Here is a 23,040-nt window from a genome sequence, read left to right as displayed (position 1 = left end):
CAAATTCAGAATGAAGATTAATTGAAATACACTGAAAATGGGTGTAAATAAGATTTTTGAGGTCATAGCCAAGGCTTGATTGTTTAATGACGTTTTGCATGAAAGCATGCATATATTATTAACATGATTGATAGCCTTAGTGATTTTAAATACATTAGCTTTAGACTCGATTAGGTTGGAGTTCTCTCAGATCTTCCACCATACTCCAAGACCAGTCTTTAAAACAGTTGGGAGAAAATTCCATACTAATCGACCATTCTGTTCGATCGATAAATTACATAATCAATAACCTAACCATTGTAAATAATATTTATTTTTTGACTTGATTGATAATAAGTACTTCTAAGAACATTATTTATTATTATTGTTTTAAAACATAACAAAAATTGATTGCGACATGTAGAAAGTCATGAAGCCACAACACGGACAAATTACGGAACCGGAAATGACGTAAACGAGTTAAGTACGTGGAAAACCCGCAATGTAATTAAATAACTATCTTTCTTTCCAATTGATTTATTATTTTGTTAACATATCGTACATATCTCTGTTTAAATGGGTTTAAATATCTCCAAACATTTCTTTGGAAATACTAGCAATACTCCCGAGAAACGAGAACACATCTGGAACATTTAATTTCACTCTTATGAAACATTTTATTGAGACTGCAATTAAAGTTGGACCCCAAAAGATTTCATGAAATGTGTATTCTTCTTTACTTAGTTGAAAACTACTTTATAGAGCGGTTTGTGTGCTTGTATTTTACCCCCAATTTCCCAATTACACTCAAAGTTATCTTTTTGGCATAAAAGTAATTATAATTTATACTTCCCCAATGCTCCCATAAACTAAAAATCTCTTTTATGAAATTAGTCTGAAAATCCTTGGTTGTATCCGAGCTGGAATATTCCTCATACCGGTAATCACATTTTGTGTGTGAATTATATTGATTTCATACAATGCATTATTAGATAAGAAGTACTCCGTCATATATTTTTATTATAACAAAGTTACATATACACAAATATTAGTTTATTAGACAATGGAATCATGTCTCGCATAGATCAGTTATATAAACTGCCTATTCATTCGATACCAACAAGCCAGATTATCTCGACTGTGCAACCGATAATTGTTTTGAATATTGTAGGTTATTAAATTGTGTAAACATACAATCTTGGAACAATCAATGTTATTGATATGTTAAGTGAACCTAGATGGTGTTGTCTTGGATTTCTGTTTCACTGTCCTGTGTCTCATTTTGATAGGACGGAGCAAGACTACTGGGGATGTTTTTCCTTAAACGCAGGAACCCGGATATAAAATATCGCCATATCGCCAACTCGTGACGCACTTCCGGGAGAATGATCCATAGAAATGGCGTGAGTGAGGAGGTCATAATCTGAAGGAGGTAAACATCCATATAATCACTCCAAGTAAATCCTTTACACTTTGAGTCAAAAAAGATAGTGAAGAAAACAAGACCTGTTACTGGAAGCCAACATATGAGACTCGCAGTCACAACAACCCATACAGCAATTACAGACAGCTTTAGGCCTACTTCCTCTGCGCTTGCGCGGTTTGACGGTATCCTATTCCAGTTACCTCCCTTCAAGATGTACACGAACAGCATTGTGGTACAGGCAACTATCATGAGGCTATTTGGCAAAGCCAAAGACACGATAGCCATTGTCTTCATGTGCATGGCATGAAATTGGAAGAAGCATGTTGAAGAAGGTAGCTTACTTTCGTTGTTTTCGAATACTACAAGCAAAGGGATGCACACAGTCACGAGAAAAAGCCATGGGCAAGTTACAAGGAATATGGAAACGAACCTCAAGACATTCGCTTTTATCGAAATAAATGTTTCAAATGTTGCAACAATTCGGTCGATACAAATACAGGAAATTGTAGTTCCTGCCATCAGCATATGCCAGAAGTCTGCCGCATACCACATTTTACATGTCCATTCGCCATAACTCCAGGACCAGTCTAGCTCGTAGTCCAGACCAAAGGGTATAACAAACATGACAATAACGCTGTCGAAAACACACAAGTTTAGAATGTTCCAGAAAAATGGAGTAGTCCGAAGTGTCCTGGAGAGGAAAATCAGAAGAACAAGAACAACGTTTGAGATGATACCGAAAATGGTAATCGAAATGTATTTGGCATGAAGGGAGGCTATGCGGGCTGCGTCAGCATAGTTGTTTGTTGTTGTTGTTGTTGTTGTTGTTGTTGTTGATATGTTGGATATTGTTGTAATAGGCCAAATAGTCGTCATCTGAAAGTAAAGTATTGTTTAGTTTAATATGATATTGCAATATGACGAATATTTAAAACTGCTCCACCACTGACAAATAATATGTTTTCTTAACAAAAAAAGGACTAGACGAATAAGAATTTTTTTCCTTCGGTTATAAAAGTTATTTTACACCATTACCACCATTGAAAAGTTTGAGCTCATAATTTTACTTCAAGATACAAATATTAAAAATAATTAATTGAGTCCCGAAAAAATCCATTGCATTGTGTCCTATATTGAATGAAGAACTGATTACGCATGCACCAAAAGCAAAATAAATCATTTTATATATAGTAACGTTCAGTCTCTGTCGGTGATGGAGCATCTTTAAGAGCGCATCGTTTGAAAACCTCAAAAAACATAAATGCGTTGCTAATTATTGTTTTGCAAAGTCTTACACAGCATCTTTTGTGAGTGAACAAATTCTTGATATTTAGAAAAATTTAGAGAGCAAAAGTAGGCATGCACTTTATTTAAGTTAGGTTATGCTTTAATAGAAGCAGACAACGGAAGAAAACGATATTAGATAAGTCTATCTTACAAAACTAACTTCATGATTGGAATATTTTTTTCGGAATTACTGTAATGTAGCCCGTCTTCATTCGTTACAAATAAGATATCGCCGGTATCCATACTCAAGTATTAGCAAGAAAACGAATTCGCGTTTCATTCACATACACTACCATAGAGTGGTATTCTCCCAAATTGTGCAATATCCGACACATGTTACGCAATTTGGGCTGACAAGGTTATGTATATGTATGTAAAAATCATTAAAGGGGTCAATTCTGAAACAATGTACAGATTTGAGACAGGGTCAAGGACATAGTATGAAGATAAAAAGAATAATAAATATAGAAAAAAAAATCATGTTTTACGATAATACAATTAGGGTAACGGGTAAAATTCGCCCGCTCTGTGTATGGTTCATTGATTTATCAACAACAAGATGTTTGTTTGCAGACTTACTTTCTATGTTGACTTCAGCATGGTAACGTCTTTCATCGCAAATATATAGCATCGTTGTTCGTTCTTAAATGATTAAGCAAACAATACATATGGACAAGATAGAGTGTTTCATAAAAATACCGGAGTAATTGAGATACTGAAATGCATTTTGTGATCGATTTCTTTTGGGTAATGTCGTTTGGTGTTCATGATATCATATACAGTTCAGTTACAATATTGTTTACATTATACTGGAATGCATCTATCTCGATCAGAACGATTATAAAACACTTTGAAGGCTATATTTCGAGGTGTGATGAATGATTAATGATTGTGTGGGCTTTCTAAGCGCGAAGGAGAAATTGATATCGCCTTCTGAAACAACAATTTCAAGGACGTTAATTCTAGACGTTTTACATACTTAATACTATACTGGCACTGTGTAAACAGAAAGTTTACCGAACTTTAAAATCACTTAATCGATTTTGCTGTTGATGTATGGAAATAATCACCTCGCCTGGAAACAGAATTATCTCTCTCAAGGTTATTTGTTACAAAACAACTATATAAAGGTGACATTGTTTGTCGGGTGTGGGATGCAGTAACAACATATAGGGTTTGACACCATTTTGTCACGTGACATATTCGTCTGACACCAGACAATTTTCTATCATTATATTTAACGTGGTATGAAATGCCGCCGGTGCAAACTTACCTTTTCTTTTAAAAAAATGACCTTTACATAGGAATTATTGTGGAATAATTTTCGATTCTTTGGGGTTCTAACAGAAACGAGACGTGTTTCGCACTTGTGCAGACTTGATAATGTTGTGGCCAATCAGCGTCAATCATTTAAACACGTCACGGTGGATAATCAAATTACGTCATCGCCCACTCAGTCCTTCAGACGAAAAGATACATCAATATTTTACTTTACCATTTACCAGTGTTATAGCTGGCAGCATGATTCAATTTTCGATGGTTTCGACTCCTGAGATCTTGAAATTTTAAGTGTCATCTCTCCATTCTCAAACCTCTATGCATGCGCAGTACTTAACATTGCCAGTCAGTTTCATACAAGAATGCACCTTAAGTCATATACCGCCAACATACCCTGCCAAAACTACAATTTATCATATTATAATTTAATTATGAATACTCTGGTTTACAATCTTTATACACCAGTTGCATCATTGAACTAGTCTCAAAATAGTATACCATATAATACATTTATAAGCAATGTTCCTGATCTTGTCTCACAACTGTATACAATGTGTTATATGTAATGTCAACGATGTGGTCCCTAAACCTTATACAATGTGTTACAGTATCAATAGTGCTAATGTTATGGTTTCTGAATGTCTTACAACGTATAAAATTAATAGCTTATTTTTATACTCGACTCCAAGTGTCTTACAATGTATAAAATTAATCGTTAGTTTAAATGTTGGACTCCAAATGTCTTACAATGTATAAAATTAATCGTCAGTTTTAATACTCGACTGCAAACGTCTTACAATGTATAACAATGTTAATAATGAGATCTTTACACATTTGACAATGTGTTCCGTTATTTGTATACTAGTGTAAATGTTCTGGTTTATCACCCTATTTTTTTTTATTAAATTTGTATTTAATGTTTATCAGTAAATTAATGTCCCCTATCCTGAAAAAAACCTAATAAATGTATGCTTTACACGCATAATTCTTTATACGAGTTTCACAAAGCAAGGACTTTTCAGTTTTTGTCATCCTCGATCGAAACGGTTACTATCACTATCGTTGTAGCCACGATATAACGACAGTGATTATAACCTCTGGAGTGTCGAGTGTGAATATAATTGTTTTCATTACACTTTCGCAGTGAAATATAAGGTTTTACGGTGAACATAAAAGCGATATAATTTACGAGTGGTTCGCACTCATGAAAAATATCAAAGTTTCCACCTCATTCGATGAAATATAACTTGTATTCATCAAGAAACAAGGAATATCCTCTGTATATCTTATTTGGTAAACCATTTCACTAGTGAAGGATTAAGTACGTCTATCTTACCTTGGCTAAAGTTTTATCCGTAGTCAAATGCAGTCCCAAGCTTATAGCGGTCAGGCTCTATCCGTTGAGAAAGTGCATAACACAATGTTTCGACCAACACACAGCGTTAGAATTTGGCCTAGATATATCTATATTGAGTATTGAAGAAATTGAATTATAATTAAATTCTGATAAGTGATTAATGAGATGAGATATGAATTAGTAGATTCGTTAAGCTTAACCACTTTATCGCTGTACTTATCTATATCACGATAAACGTTTGTACAAATGAGGCCCGCCAATTAGTTTTTGGTTTGTCGGTCACACACATATTACACAAGCTCAATATGGATCCAACTTTTATTTTCACAGCTGAGGACAATGGGTAATAATTGGCAGGCCTTCAACAGTACATCATCATCAAATTTTGACTTTTCGGTATGGGAAATTTCCAGTATTACAAACATACGTGTTTAATCCATGATCAGCTTTGATATGAACAGTTTTTGTAACCGTCGTCCCTTGGCTTAATGCACAGTAACAAAGTCACGGAAATGTCAATGTATATAAGCATCATATTTATTTATTTTATGTTTTTCATCATTCCCTGTGTAACTAGTTTTAGGCGCTATAACAACATGTATTTGTACAACGTCTTTCGAAAGACGTTAATGAAGTTTATTTAGCAGGAATTCCAGGGAAAATTGTAGACCAACAATCCATTCTGATCTATGAGATATTCTTTCCATTAACTCTGATTGCTCATAACGCTGATATTCAGTACCACATAATCATCTAGTCTTTTTTTCAAGTTCCTTAAAATTCTGAGTGTATATAATTTTGAAAAGAAATGATTTTTGTGGAAAATTTTGACGTGGGGGGATTCTGAAGCAAAACACAACTATGGATCAATCATTACTTGGTAACTATATATACAACTTACTGTGCCTTGAACATTTGACCCAGATGACCAAAACGTTATTGGTGCCAGAATGTTGGACTCCACTTCCACTTACCACTACACCAATGTAAACCCATGTTTTTTGTTCTTCGTTCGCTATATTACACCAAACGAACTGCTGATAAATCGGACACCCACTCGTACGGAAATAGCCGTAGTTTCCTGTTTATTTACACCAATACCCTGGCAGACGACAGCCACGTCAGACTTAATCAAATACTACATTGTATGAAATATCTGTCTTAAACTCAAAATGCTATCTTCGTGTTCATCTATTTACCACTTGGACAGTCTGCTTTTATTTTGGTCAACAACATATGACTAGAACATGTTACCGCACGTGTGATGGCAACCCCTGCGCTTCCTTTCATTCATAAACACTAGCCTTTTCACTCAGTAGTAATACGCTTCAAAATGAGTGCCTGTTGATTTTGTTGCAGTTTATCAAGCATTATCTGATACAAGTTGCCCACGTTAATGCTATCAAGCATTCTTAGTTTTTTTCCTACCCTCTTTTCCTTAAACAATTCACCGATAAAAGTTGTTGTGACCTTACAAGAAAGTTTTGGAGTGTTTAGTTAAAACAGTTGCTTCACAAGCGCACCGCGGAAGGTTAACCCCAACCTACTGGTGGGAGTGGAGGAGTGCACGATCTGTAGACTTCAAAGTCATAACAATTAACCTGACAGCGAATTCTAAACATTCCTATTTTGTTATTGACAAGAAAAATGTAATTCATATTTACTTTCTTTGTTTTCTCTAAGGAACATACACTTGGGCAGGTGTTGTTTTTGTCGAAAATGTCATATGAAGGAAATCATGATGGATCATCAAGGGTGTTACAAACGGTTGGTTGATTGGTTGTTTGAGCATGTTTAAAGGTCACTATATACAGACTACTTCCCTATATGCGATGTGGTGCATGTGTTTTGGGAGACTGCGGCATTGGATTTATGAATGAACTCATGCTCTTTTCATGCTGTTATCTCACTACAGCATAAAACCAAGGGGAAAGCGTTCTATTGTACATTGAAGACGCTCATACGATGAAGTCAAAGTCATGATACAAACGTAAATAAGAATAAAATGGAAACAATAAAGTCACGAATCAAATTCATCGGCATTGTCTATGTCTTCATGGGGTTAACTAGTATATCGGTGTAAATCGGTGGAATATACTTTTGGTAGCGGAGTGCCATTGGAGTCGTAGCTATCCATTACATTTGCCGGAGAAGGTTTCGAACCAAAACTATCGTCCAGTATAGGAATGGACGACTTAGGCGATAGCGCAAACCGAAGCTAGCACTTGGGACGGTTTTTTTTATCTATAGCAACATATACGAGGACATTTCCTGTTATGTTGTGTGCCTCACTGCTTTAATTTGTATCCACAGATTCTTTTAAAATTCTGTTTATCACTGATGTTTCCGAACGAAATTCAGCAAGGTCAAGAACACCGGAACATTGCCAATGATCTATTTATCAATGGAATGTAGACACTACAAGCAAGCCGCAGGGAGTCTCGCACTATTAAAAGTATTTTAATAGTAGTGTGTTAAGATCTTGATGCGAACAAGAAGTATTCTTTCTGTTTCCTTCGGTATTCAAGATAGGAAGAAGATTTAAATAAAGGTATTTAAATATTAAGCCACACAGCTCCTCAGTGTACTAGGTAGCGCTGGAGCACCTGTTTGGGTTTCCAGACAGACAACTTTGTTTTTCCAGACATAGTGATAGCGGAAATCCATCATTAAAAACTCCGAGACGGTGCTCTAGTTATAAGATAGATAGCAATGTATGTCTGTCTTAGTACAGTCTACCTATATTATATTTCACGCGCTTTGCACGCGCAGATGAGGCACGAGCCGTCGATGAATTTCAACACAGTGATCAATTTCACCTCTTGCTGAATTACAATAAAAGGCCGCCACATACCTGTTTTCTTAAAGTCCCCAATTGTTGTGTATGTTTCCATGATAACAAACCAAACAAGATTTATATTCCTACCATGGCTTTCGAAATTTACTCGGTTTCCATTTACTCTTCTTAATTTATGATATTAGTTTCAAAAGATTTACCATGATCATGTTAATTTGAACGGTGTACTTTAATTATTCAGATGATTCCAATAGTTATCTTGACCAATTATTTCAGTTTGATTGGTGTACTTAAATAACGTTATCAGGTTGTATCAACACAGAATGTATTTAAAATCAAGGCATCTTTAAAGTGAAAATTCAACCTGAATATTGATTATGGTTAAGCATATGATTGAGATGAACTTACACATTTAAGTAACTTCATATATGACTATTGATATAACAGCAGTTATCCTCATTCTTTATACAAATGTTCCCTTATTGTAATCTGACATCAGATATAACAAGATATCACTGCGCCATAACTCAATTTGCTTTTGTTGTAAAAGTAAGTAAATGGATGCCTAATTAGTATTACCTGAGTGAGTTATCTGAATTAAATTATACGCATTATTCTTAATATCTTTTGGGGTTATGAAATCATAGGCAAACAACGGACGGACATTCTTTTTCAGAGACGCTTCGCGTCTATGAAGAATGTCCTTCCATTTTTGTCTATGACTTCATAACCCCAAAAGATATTGAGAATAATGCTTATATAGAGTAGATGATGGAGCATATAAAATTCAATATTTAGATTTGTCTTTAAATCACTACCTGGTTTTAACACAGAAGGTTACAGTGTACACATCGTACTAGTCATTTGTCTGATGAAGGTGACAGTGTACACATCGTACTAGTCATTTGTCTGATGAAGGTGACAGTGAACACCTCGTACTAGTCATTTGTCTGATGAAGGTGACAGTGTACACATCGTACTAGTCATTTGTCTGATGAAGGTGACAGTGTACACATCGTACTAGTCATTTGTCTGATGAAGGTGACAGTGAACACCTCGTACTAGTCATTTGTCTGATGAAGGTGACAGTGTACACATCGAGCTAGTCATTTGTCTGATGAAGGTGACAGTGAACACATCGTACTAGTCATTTGTCTGATGAAGTTGACAGTTAACACATCGTACTAGTCATTTGTCTGATGAAGGTGACAGTGTACACATCGTACTAGTCATTTGTCTGATGAAGGTGACAGTGTACACATCGCACTAGTCATTTGTCTGATGAAGTTGACAGTGAACACATCGTACTAGTCATTTGTCCGATGAAGTTGACAGTGTACACATCGTACTAGTCATTTGTCTGATGAAGGTGACAGTGTACACATCGTACTAGTCATTTGTCTGATGAAGGTGACAGTGTACACATCGTACTAGTCATTTGTCTGATGAAGGTGACAGTGTTCACATCGTACTAGTCATTTTTCTGATGAAGGTGACAGTGTTCACATTGTACTAGTCATTTGTCTGATGAAGGTGACAGTGTACACATCGTACTAGTCATTTGTCTGATGAAGGTGACAGTGTACACATCGAGCTAGTCATTTGTCTGATGAAGGTGACAGTGAACACATCTTACTAGTCATTTGTCTGATGAAGGTGACAGTGAACACCTCGTACTAGTCATTTGTCTGATGAAGGTGACATTGTACACATCAAACTACTCATTTGTCTGATGAAGGTGACAGTGTACACATCGAACTAGTCATTTGTCTGATGCAGGTGACAGTGAACACCTCGTACTAGTCATTTGTCTGATGAAGTTGACAGTGTACATATCGTACTAGTCATTTGTCTGATGAAGGTGACAGTGTACACATCGCACTAGTCATTTGTCTGATGAAGTTGACAGTTAACACATCGTACTAGTCATTTGTCCGATGAAGGTGACAGTTAACACATCGTACTAGTCATTTGTCCGATGAAGTTGACAGTGTACATATCGTACTAGTCATTTGTCTGATGAAGGTGACAGTGTACACATCGCACTAGTCATTTGTCTGATGAAGTTGACAGTTAACACATCGTACTAGTCATTTGTCCGATGAAGGTGACAGTGTACACATCGTACTAGTCATTATTCAGATGAAGGTGACAGTGCACATCGTACTAGTCATTTTTCTGATGAAGGTGACAGTGTACACATCGTACTAGTCATCAAAACGTTACAAATGGAATAGCTGATGAAGGTGACAGTGACCACATCGTACTAGTCATCGAAACGTTACACATTCGTGTATAGCCTTACTACTGACAGTACGTCTCTGTTATATGCTACTTGGAAAAAATGTTTTTTCGTGTATCAATAAATCAAGTTAAATATCAAAGATTTATTGACTCGTGCCCTATTCGGGCCTCGAACTCACGGCACCCAATCAACCAGCCAAACATACCTGCGCCTTCTACCACTGCGCCACATCCACATCCCCTCAAATCAAGTTATTAACTTTGGTCGGAGTTGACATTATAAAAATAAAAGCCGTTGTCCTTAAGATAGGGTCTAACATATATTTACACAAATGTAAATTGCATTTGAATGACGAGAACAAGGTCCTAGCTAATTGTAGTGGAGCATTGATTTACAATATAGAGTTATATTGTTGATTAGGGTAAGTCTTAATTAACGTCCCTGCATTCCGATTGGTCGAGAGATATTTGGTATTTTACACTATCACACGGCGGATAACATTAGAACAATAGGAAACAATAGACACGTTCGTAGCAACCCCCTTGCAATCGGTGATAATGTATTTTTGACAGTGCAAAATATTAACCGCCCGAAAAAGATGCGCAGTCGTTTCTTTTTTCGACGCCATCTTTGTTTTTTGAAGCGACGCTTCAAAATATATCTGGAGCTATTTAGTAATAGTTTTGCCAAATTAGTCTGTTTATCAATAAATTCATATTAAGGACGGAGCTTTCCATTCACATCTTTTCGCTTGCCGTCAAAGCGCTAGATATATATGAACCTGTCGGTGATAAGGTGAACGGAAGACATTCGATTTCAAGCGTCTTCGTGACGTTGCTAATATTGTAAACAGACGACGGGACGAAACCAAAATTCATTGAGATTTACAAAAACGTTAAGATTTAAACAAACGCAGGAGACAAGACAACAAGAATTTAAACTAAATGCTTATTGTGAGTATTCTTTCTTTATAATGCAATGATAGTTAGCGCTACTGAGTAGAAGCAGATATGCTATGTAACTGTTCGACTTTTGCTAAAATCAGTTAAAATGTTTCAATAGATTGCAAATACTTGAAAACTAGTTTTGGTTTTAGACTTTTGGTATAATAAAATAAATACTACCTGCATTAGAGGGTGAGAGTGCCTAATGTCACCCCATGGAATATCAATGTCACCCGAGGCGATCTTCGGGGTGACACTAGGCACTGTCACCCTCAAATGCACGGAATCCCACGGAATATCAATGTCACCCAAGGCGAAACAGTGATATCCTGGGGGGTGACACTAGGCACTGTCACCCTCTAATGCACGGAATCCCACGGAATATCAATGTCACCCGAGGCGAAACAGTGATATCCTCGGGGTGACACTAGGCACTGTCACCCTCTAATGCAGGTAGTATTTAAATAATAACGTACGAGTAACAGCTAGTGCGATTTCAGTCTCCCATGTGTGTACTCAGACTACTGCGTTGTGTATGTGAATGTGATATAGTGTTGTGTCTCCTTGTAATCGGAGGATCTTTGCCTTTTTATATTGCTATCTCACTGAAGTATGCCGAAGATACCAAAAAGCACATGATGACGAAAATCAAAATAGATAAAAACAAAAACACAAAAAAAAACAGTACACTGATTGACAACTGTTGCATAGTGAAATATTTCAATTGAGCAAAGCCGAAAATTGAAATATAAAAGTTGCGTATCCTTATAGAACAATTGCAATGTTTAGAAAAAGTAGTCAATAAACTGGCTGTATGTAAAGGCGTGTGAGTGTTAGGCTGTATGTGTGTTTACTTTGCATGTATGTAAAAGAAAAAAAAAACTTTTGAAAAATAAAACAATGATGATAAAAAACAAGGTAAATAATAGTTTTAAAAGGACGACACAAATCCAAATATTTTATTTAATTTTTTTTTATCTATTTCATCCATGTTCAATCTCCGTCGTATCTTACCAAATAACCCAACCAATATACATCTCGTAGACGTGTTCATGTTAATGATTCATTAATCTAGTCCACATTACTATGACCATCGAATTTCTTTCAAGTATATTGATTCATTTACAGACTTTCTGTGTTTGATTTACAGACTTACACACATCGCCTCATAGTGATTTTTACCTCTCAGGACATTGTCCTGTTAACTATATGAAGTGTAGGTAATTTACTGATAATTTTGAGAAAATTCGCATTGTAGTCACAATTTGAGGTTCCTCGGAAGGAATATTTTGATAAGAAGAGGTGTGCTAGTCTTTCTTGTCAGACATGTTTTCGGACAACTAAAGGGAGATAACTCTCATTTTAGTCTAACATTGTTTGGTTTATGAACCATGGTTTATGAACCATGAATTGTAATTCAGATATACTGCTACAATGTAATTCTTGTGGTGGAAGAAAGTAGGAGTACCCAAAAATGAATCACCGCCCTTCGTTCCGTAGCGGTAATGTCTATAAATCGGGACGACTTACATGTATCACTCATAGATATTATCTAACTATGTTATCCTTCAAAGTTAAACTTATTCATGATACACTAACATTCTGACAATGAAAATGCGACTTTTTTAATTTATGTCTATTTTGTGTCTAAAAAATTGATAGACATCTGTAAATGCTAATCAGTAATCAGCTCATTACCCCGGTACTGTAGTTGAGCTGCTCCAGTCAATATTGATATCCATCGACAATAATATTGTAAGGAACAATCGCGTCACGTCCGGATTCTCTCGTAAATAGAACGAGTGGTACCGTGTCCAACCGTACTTTGGAGATTGCGGTTGAAGTAACGCAGAGTTTGCGGTTATCTCCGGAAGGTGATGGAAAATTGAGAGGGTAGGTCCACGAAATTGTCAAATAACGAAATTCTAGAGAATCTATCAAAAAACTGAGTCGCTCACGGATTGTAGCACACATTGAAGAATTCAAGGCATGTTTCGCATATTGTCGATGTTTTTTGTGGAGTTCAAACACTCCACGACAAAAATCGAAATCGGATTTTTTTGTAAACAAATCAAAATTTCATAATGTTTTAAGCCATATTATTTTATATAAACACTTTCCATTTGTGTGTTGATGTTCTAAAAACACCCCGACTGAATGACATTTGTTTGTGTCAAGAAATTTCCATGAAATACTGAATTGAATTTTTGAAGGATGAGGTTGCGGTTGCATAAAGTAAAAAATGAGGGTTGCGGTTTTTGGTCATTCAATAGCTATAATGGATGATATTTGCCATTTTCCATGACCTCAGAGTGTTTCGGAGATGTTTGCGTTTAATGTTATTATCACTAAGACAATCAATTAAGTTTCCGTTCCGTATTGATCAGTTTTAATATTAGCAATGGTATGTATATGTAAGAATGGTATGTCAGCTTTAACTCTTCATTTGTTATTATAAAACTGTGTAGCAACAAACAGGAAAATTATATAAAATTATCATGAAGATCATGAAGCATTTTTCACCCCACGAAACACACCCGTACCCGTTATAAAAATACATGATGTGTATTGTGTTACTCTGTAGTCTTCGTAATAAGAGTAGGCCCTAGTAGCCGCTACAGAGAATGACAAAAGGATAAGTCATTAAGTTTTTCCAACTTATATGCTACTTCTCCTGAAATATAGAAAATATAAACATACATAAATGAATAGTCACGTGATTACATGGAACAAAATAGTATGAATTCACATAAAACACCAAGAACATTAAACTAGTAAGAGAGAGGGAGAAAGATAAAGATTAATCCCATTAATCGGGTTAAGAAATTGATTTGTACTATTAGTATTCGTGTGATACCATTATAATATATAAAACAAGCGATGAAAAATGGGGAAAAAAATCTTGACAACTTGTAATGATATAGGAAATAAGTAAGAGAGCGAAAGAGAGAGAGGGGGGAGAGAGAGTGTGAAAGAGAGAGAGATAGAAAGAGAGAAAAAGAGAGATGAAGAGAGAGAGAGAGTCGATCAATCAAATCTACCCGTTCTTACCAGGAATTGCTGTACAGCTTTTGCAATTTTCATGTTATTAATGATTGAAATGTTAAGATCACCTTTGCATAGAATATCAATGTTAATGGCGCCTTCGTACCACGATAAATCAGTGTTGAGAAGTGCTCGAAGATTGGCATACAGAGGGCAAACAATAAAGAAGTGATAGCTGTCCTCACAGGGATGTCCACACTGACAATATGCAGAATCGGTAAGATTTGCTCTAAAAAGGTCATAATTAAAAACTTGCTCGGTTTCTTAGACGACAATGGAGGATATTAAGTTTTCTTGGTCCATATGTTGCAAAAGGAAAATTAAAGTTTGTATTTGTTTTCAGGGATTTCATTATATTGAGTTTAAAAGAATTTATGGAAGGAGAATTTCTAATGTTATGGTCTAAAACATTCCAAAGATGTATAGTAGAGGGAAAAATGAACTTTGAGATAATTGTAAACGATAGAAGTGTTCTCTTATTTGATATGCATTTCGTAAGTTATAAGGGGTTAAATTACCAACATCATCAGGCAATATATCTATGAGGAAACTTGGTGCCATACCATGGACTATTGAATATAACATCGAAAGTTTACGAGCTTCTCGTCTCTTAGAAAGTGGCAGCCAACCGGTTTCGCGGTATAAAAACTCAGTTTTAGTAAAAACTGGAAGCCCTGTAACAATCCTTGCCGCTTCTAACTGAATATTTTCAAGTTTTAAAGAATTATTTACTCCGCAGTTGTCCCATACTTCACACGCATACTCAAGCAAAGGTCTTATATAAGTGAGATACAGTTTTTCCAAGTTATTTCTTTTTAGAATTAGTTTAAGTTTGCGGAGGGTTGCTATGTATTTAGTTACTTTACTTGTGGTATATTCTATATGGATATTCCACTTACAGTCGTTAGTTATAATAACACCGAGGTGTTTGTGATTATTAGTAAAATGAATGGGAGTGTCATCGAAAGTAAGGGACGGGTTATACGGTAACTGACGATTAGATATGACTAGAGCCTCTGTTTTAATGGGATTGAATTTCATCAACCAATCTTTCGACCAAATTTCTAGTTTCCTTAAGTCCGATTGTGCTTCGTTCTCGATTAGAAGTAAGTTCGAGGATGAGTAAGAGTGAGGTATCGTCTGCAAAAAGCCTAGTTAGAGAAGCAAGATTACAAGAGATATCATTTATGTATATCAGGAAAAACAAAGGTCCGAGTACAGAACCTTGAGGAACACCAGCAAGTATTGTTTTAAAAGAAGATAATGATTGTTTTTTGGTCTTAATGATAAATCTCTTATTGGTCGTTTGGGATTAAAAAATTTAAAAAAGATACACAGTTGACTGGCACCTAATTATAAATAATTTAGTAATCGATGCAGTAAGTCAAAAAGGGGGATAAGCTGCACCAGATGGTATCATTTCGTCCATTTAGGACTCATCTGACAATCCGCACTCATAAAACCTACTTTATCCCAACCGCAACAATCAATGACGTTACTTTTTTACTTTACATTTTCCGCAACCACGAAAAACTACTTTATGTCAACCGCAATAATGACGTTACTTTTACCGACACATTTTCAAAATCGTATCTTTCAATCATCCGGTATTAGATTTAGAAAATCTTTTGAGAGGCTGTTTACAAGGGTTCGAAATTATAATATAATCAGTTGATATTGGTCTAGACTCGATTTGTAAAGCAGCATGAAGATCATGAACTTGACAATGGGCGAAAAGTGGCAAAAATTATGCACTGTACGTAGGTGTTTGAAATACTGGGGCCATACAGAAACAGGTTACCGCTTCCCGATTTTGGATATATCATCTCTGTTCTCCTTGCACACTTCAGATTTCTGAAAAAAAGCTTCCTGATGAGAAATATGACATTTTCTCTTCCGACTTACCTCCGTTTTCCGGCTCATAACCGCAAACTCTGCGTTACTTCAACCGCAATCTCCAAAGTACGGTTGGACACGGTTATGTCAGCTGGTACTTAATGCCAGAATCAGCTGTTGAGGTTCTGTACCCCGAAGATTGTCAAATTGATACGGACTTAAATGTTAGTAAGGAGCTCAGTTAGCCAACAATAGGTCAATTTGATTGAATGAGAGTCTATGCTTCTCATAATATTAACCCAATGCAAGAACAACAGTAAATCCAATATAAAAGAAGAAAGTTGATTATTGATAAAACAGTAATTAATTAACGAGTTATATTTACAGAATACTCTCACATTCTTATGATCACTCCATAACTGTGATTACGGTATATACAACATATCAATCCTAGTTATACCAACAATATGTCATTCATGTATATACCAAAAGCTATGTATTACTTCCAATATTCACATTACCAAGTTTATAAAGAACAAAATCACATTAGGTTCTATCTATTTATTATTTATTCATTTCCGTATTCTAATATCATAGCTCACTCAAGACTTTCCATTCATACTTTTGACTTCTGTGTTATATATTGTATTACCGATGAAACATTGTCGCCGTCAGTACTAGCGAGTCCAAGAACAACAACCTTTATTTCTAATATTTTCAATATGCTTCAATGTTGACAGCGCATACCTTTGAACAATAACTGATGTTGAATCGTGTATGTATGAATGTATAATTAACACAATAATTCCATAATGTAAGATATTTTTTTCGGGACGCAATTAATTATTTCTAATATTTTTATTTTTAAATAAAAATAAAAGCTCAAACTTTTCAATGGAGGCAATTGTGTAAAGTAAGTAACTTTTGTAACTGAAGAAAAGTACGAATTCGTCTACTTTTCTTTCTGATAGAAAAAAACACAATTTGTCAGCGGTGTAACATCTTTAATACATATTATGCCGAGAGCCTAGCGCAGTGATTACATTACATACGGCCCAGCTTGTACCATATCGATAACACCGGTACGATAAATGCTAATTTGTGACTAGCTCGCGCGTCTCCAACTAATTAAACCAACGCTTAATGAATATATTTATGTAGATAACCCAGAATATCAGATATCACCAAGTTATTTACTCATACTCGACGATTCCTTAATCATCAGTTTCACTTTTATCAAAATGTTAGCAGTGAAATCAGAAATAAAATAAAGCATATTGTCAATCAAAACTTAACAAATATCGATAAAGCTTAACCATAGTGTTTTAGCTCACCTGACCCGAAGGACGGTGAGCTTATGTCATGGCGTGGCGTCCGTCGTCCGTCCGTCAATATTTTCTTTAAATCGTTGCTAGTCATAGAGTTCACAATGAATTGTAAAAAAAATATTGGTCAAAAATATCTTTGGAGGAAGGGAAACAGAGTTTGTATAAAGTTTGACTCTGACCCCCAGAGGCAGTAGGAGAAGGGGCCCAATAGGGGAAATAGGGGTAAATTCTTTAAATCGTTACTAGTGATAGAGGTCTGTATGGGGAACAGAGTTTGTATTTATATGTAGTTTGGCTCTGACTTCCCGGGGCAGGAGACGCGGGGTGCAATAGGAGAAAATAGTTTAAATCGTTACCAGTCATAGAGTTCTACAATGATTGTAACCAAATTTGGCCAGAAATATCCTTTGGGGAAGGGAACAGAGTTTGTATTAAATTTTGCTCTGACTTCCCGGGGCAGGAGGGGCGGGCCCAATAGGGGAAATAGGGGTAAATTCTTTAAATCGCTTCTAGTCATAGACTTCTGCATTGATTGTTACCAAATTTGGCCAGAAACATCCTTTGGGGAAGGAGAAGAGTTTGTATAAATTTTGGCTCTGACTACCTGGGGGCAGAGGGAGCGGGGCCCAATAGGGGAAATAGAGGTAAATGATTTAGATCGCTACTCGTGATAGAGTTCTGCTTGGATTGTAACCACCAGTAAAATCCTCTGGGGTAGAGTAATAGAATTTATATAAATTTTGGCTCTGACCCCGTGGAAAAGAAAGAGTCTCATAGGGATATTAGAGGTAAAATTCCTTGAGAAAAGAAACAATGAACCTGTATTCAGAACATTGCTTAGCATTACAGTACAAACCAGGTGAGCGTTACGGGCCCTCTGAGCCTCTTGTTTTTTTTTTTTTTGTTTGTTTTTTTTTTAGATTTAACGAGAATTACAGAACCACACGTTGCGGAATATACCGGTTATATGAATCTAATCTGCGTCATGTAACTATCAAAACGTGATCTCTGAGGTACAAGTGAGGCCTCGTCTGTAGATATAGGGAAAAAAACCCAATAACAAATGGCACCATGATAGGGCATTATCCTAATCTGATTACGGCGTAATTAATTTTTCTGAAAAAGGTGCATTCGTGAAAATAGTGGACTAGTAAGCATACACAATCATACCACCAATACTCGTTATACAATGTATTTATCTATTTTCGCTTTTATAAACGGTTTGAAGTGTACACGGAATGGTTTGGTATATAAGGCTTGATAAATACGTCTTTGGATAAAATTTAGAATGAAGAAAGTACGAGTTTCATAGCGAATACGGTATTAGAGATAATGCGAGTTTTCTCTAGAACACACCTGAAGCCCCAAGCCATTGATCCCGATTCGGAACCCCTGACCTGTGACGTCACGAGGACAACGGGACCTATTCTACTCGTATAAGATAGAGTGGCGATTTTCGGTGTCTGCCATCTAATATAAACTATCTGTTTGTAAATATCGATTTTGAAGACACAAATACCTGTGTTCATGTCCGATACCTATTTGATATTATCCTTAATCACAGATATGAGTTTGAAAAACGCTTGAAAATGGGGATTTATACCATGCATACATTGTACATGTATATTGATGTACCTGTCTTAGATAAATGAACATCTCTACGTGATTACTGCATAATTACACAATGACATGTTCATAATAATCCACGGACGTTGTATATCTGCGGTGGTTGGAACCACATATATGTGAATATTATATCAAGGATTCTTGATTATTGTTATGTTTGTTTTGTTTGTTTGTTTGTTTGATTTATTAACGTCCTATTAACAGCTATGGTCATGTAAGGACGGCCTCCCATGTATGCGGTGTGTTGCGTGTATGTTGTGCGAGGTGAGTGTAATGGGAGACTGCGGTATGTTCGTGTTGTGTCTTCTTGTATAGTGGAACTGTTGCCCTTTTTATAGTGCTATATCACTGAAGCATGCCGCCGAAGACACCAAGCAACACACCCCACCCGGTCACATTATACTGACAACGGGCGAACCAGTCGTCCCACTCCCTGTATGCTGAGCGCTAAGCAGTAGCAGAAACTACCACTTTTATAGACTTTGGTGTGTCTCGGCCAGGGGACAGAACCCAGAGCCTTCCTCACAGGGGCGAACGCTCAACTCAAGGCCAAAAGTGAGGCGGTGCCAAGGGAGGCATTAGGAAAGATAAAGTCAGTTAGGAAGAAGAGAAAAGATAAGATCCTAAATTTAGTCGCCTTTTACGATCATGCAATAGGGGCAGCAGGTACAATTCTAACGCCCTACCTGCAGGGCCAGATTATGTTATCCAAAGCCCGACTCGGGTCTTTGAATGTCTACTGGTCAAAACCGCTTAACAAATTTCTGACTTTTTCTTTATAAAACCTGTCCATGCGATTAAGTTATGATTCCAAACAGATTTTTTTTTGCATATATGTAAATACATCTACTAATTGCGTTATATCTGAAATCGATCCATTTGGTTTTTTTAAGAAATACATTCAGCTTTCATATAATACAGTACACTCGACGACTTGTTGATATTTCGCTCAAGTTCATTCATTATGTCTTTAATTGAAAAATAAATCATGCACGGGTCAGACGAAAACAATGAGACTGGAGATGTCTATGTGACAAGTCTAATCCAAGTAGCAGATATCAAGTACAGAACAAAAACAGAACTGTAATTCCGAATAGCCAATGTCGTGCAGCGTTAATCTCTAACCGGTATACTGCAGTACCTAAACCGCGTGGTCAACCGAGACTAATGAGGGGGCTAACCAGATTACGTAAGAAATGTGTTTAGTGACCTGTCACGCTTTGTTGATTAGCTCGCGTCAGGTGTCAAAAGTAAGATCACACGTAAGTTAGCGATGGACCATCATTTAATTGTTGTATAATGTAATATTTGTTTACACTTATAAATCCCTGGTTTACAGTAAAATATACCGTTCCAACATAACATGTACAGTATATATTTCAGAAAGACTCATTATATATTTGTCTTGTACATGTATATATATGTTCTGGTTACACGTAAATGTATTTTTATATCATAAACTACAAAATTATTTACAAATGGCATGCCGAGAAAGAACAATGCAAATGTAATGTTCCATGTCAGAATTTTCATATTTCTGATACACTGTAGCAGAAACGTATATACATATGTATATATGTTTCTGACTGTAGTTGCTAGATTTCGGATATCCATTTTTTTAACTCTCACTCCCTAATTTATCTCTATGATATCTGCGTGTATTGAACTATGAAATACAATTAAAACATTTTCTTTTCGTTATGCTGACTCTTGAAATCAGAAAAATATTATACAAATATTTCATGGGTTACTGTGCTCTAGTTCATAATATTTAACCCGAAGTGATGGTAATTAACAAATGTTATATTGCACGAGGCCAAAGGCCGAGTGCAATATAACATTTGTAGATTGCCATCACCGAACTAGAACTAGAGCTATGAACTAGAGCACAGTAGCCATGGGATATTTGTTTTATTACATAATCACCAGTTTTTCAGTTGAATATTTTTTCATAAAACGAATACGACAATCATTTAACAAAATCACCAACACCGTACCGTACGGAAAAAAACCCACCTTAATATCCTATTGGAGATTGACGTATAGCCCATGTACGTCACGTTGTAACTCCGGTTTGGATGTCTTATTGTCTATTTCACATTATTAGACCTGCTTGCAGCCTTTTGATCTAATAAATTCATCGTGTCCGTCCTTTACTCGGTACAGTAAACGTCTACATGACGTGCTTGATTCGAGATCTATAACTCCAGAGCGAAATTGAGCGTTAACCTTTGTGACGTCATAATAACGTAACTCCCTGTTACTCGCAATTCCTCGGAAGTTTTCTACAAAAACTAGACAACAACAGCGAGGTGTTCCTAAAGCCGTGCAATATAACATCTCGAACCGTGCAATATAACGTTTCCATGGAAGCGTGCAATATAACTTCGAACCGTGCAATATAACAAGGTTTTATTGAATGGTTGGTGCAATAGTTGAAAATATTATATTTCTTCATATATATATGTAGATTGGTGTGAACAAATTATGTAATAAATACATATGTATTTCTGTTGAAATTCATAGGCCCAGAGAGAATTTTTATTTATACAGAAACATATTCAAATGGATAATTATATGACCATCATTTTTCGAACTCGTCTCTTTTTAGATCACATTATGAAAATTGAATATTTCCGAGGTTTGATAATTTAGCAAGCTGTTAAAACAGAGATAAGATCTCTAGGCCTAGTTAAATGTTTTATGCCAGAAACATAAATAACTTATACATATTTCCGCTAATCTACATATGAATTTAGCCTGATTTCAGTTGCAATATTTCCTATAATATATTAATTAAATCGTCATCATAACTGTATACTGTATATATATATTTGTAAAATTCTCGTAACCCCATTTCAGGAATACATATATGTCCCCCTTTGTGCTATAACCTCACTACCAAACACCTCACTACCGTTGTTCTCGTGACGTCACATCCGGTTATTCCCCAAATCAGCATGAGCGGCCGATTCACTGATTAGCAGTCGATATACAGGTAAAAATCGAGCATTTAGGAGGGCCTGATTTCAGTTGCAATATTTCCTATTATATATTAATTAAATCGTCATCATAACTGTATACTGTATATATATTTGTAAAATTCTCGTAACCCCATTTCAGGAATACATATAAGTCCCCCTTGTGCTATAGCTATCCTCACTACCAAACACCTCACTACCGTTGTTCTCGTGACGTCACATCCGGTTATTCCCCAAATCAGCGTGAGCGGCCGATTCCCTGATTAGCAGTCGATATACAGGTTATTCCCCAAATCGAGCATTTCGGAGGGCGGTATCTCGGTGCTGAAGCGACCGATTTTGATGCGGTTTTCAACATTCTTGTCAGGAGATCAAACAGAATAACATATCGAAATATTATTTTCCGTTCCGTGTACACTTCAAGGCTGTGGAACTAGTTACGATATGAGGAGCTTATATAAAGGATGTTATAAGGGGAAGAAGCGAAAATGATTTATATTACTGCGCTTCGACTATTCAGTAAACAAATCAGTCCTACCCCATCATTACACAAAAAAAATCTGACCTGACCTTAATTTTAAGATCGACTTACAATACAATCTATACCAAAAAAATTCGGGTGTATATTTGGAGATTTACTAGATTTATAATGATAAACTTTTACGCTATACCATACAAATGCATACCTCCAATGAATCTATCGTGTATTGTACACACAAACTTTTACGCTATTTCATACCAATGCACACCTCCAAGGGCGTTAGAATTGTACCTGCTGCCCCTATTGCATGATCGTAAAAGGCGACTAAATTTAGGATCTTATCTTTTCTTTTCTTCCTAACTGACTTTATCTTTCCCAATGCCTTCCTTGGCACCGCCTCACTTTTGCCCTTGCGTTGAGCGTTCGCCCC

The 23,040-nt window shown here is 36.1% G+C and overlaps 2 protein-coding genes across 3 annotated transcripts in view; one reads left to right on the top strand and one right to left on the bottom strand.

The window, feature by feature from the left end:
* LOC138321053 (ADAMTS-like protein 2) overlaps positions 1-23,040 on the top strand; it is a 121,079-nt gene that overhangs the window by 37,863 nt on the left and 60,176 nt on the right. The window lies entirely within an intron of this gene.
* Positions 982-21,345, bottom strand: LOC138321055 (allatostatin-A receptor-like). 2 transcript variants are annotated; one of them, XM_069264455.1, is made up of 2 exons: positions 21,165-21,345; positions 982-2,281 (listed from the first exon to the last, which is right to left on the bottom strand). In XM_069264455.1, exon 2 carries the CDS (start codon positions 2,279-2,281, stop codon positions 1,214-1,216), a length of 1,068 nt encoding a protein of 355 aa, XP_069120556.1. In that variant the 5' UTR covers positions 21,165-21,345; the 3' UTR covers positions 982-1,213. The 2 variants fall into 2 exon arrangements, with proteins under 2 accessions (XP_069120556.1, XP_069120555.1); XM_069264454.1 differs by lacking the exon at positions 21,165-21,345 and adding an exon at positions 5,307-5,753.

The sequence above is a fragment of the Argopecten irradians genome, chromosome 4, assembly GCF_041381155.1.
Source record: "Argopecten irradians isolate NY chromosome 4, Ai_NY, whole genome shotgun sequence".
Taxonomy (NCBI): domain Eukaryota; kingdom Metazoa; phylum Mollusca; class Bivalvia; order Pectinida; family Pectinidae; genus Argopecten; species Argopecten irradians.
The sequence above is the reverse complement of the archived record's forward strand: the minus strand, read 5'-3'. Positions and strand labels throughout refer to the sequence as shown.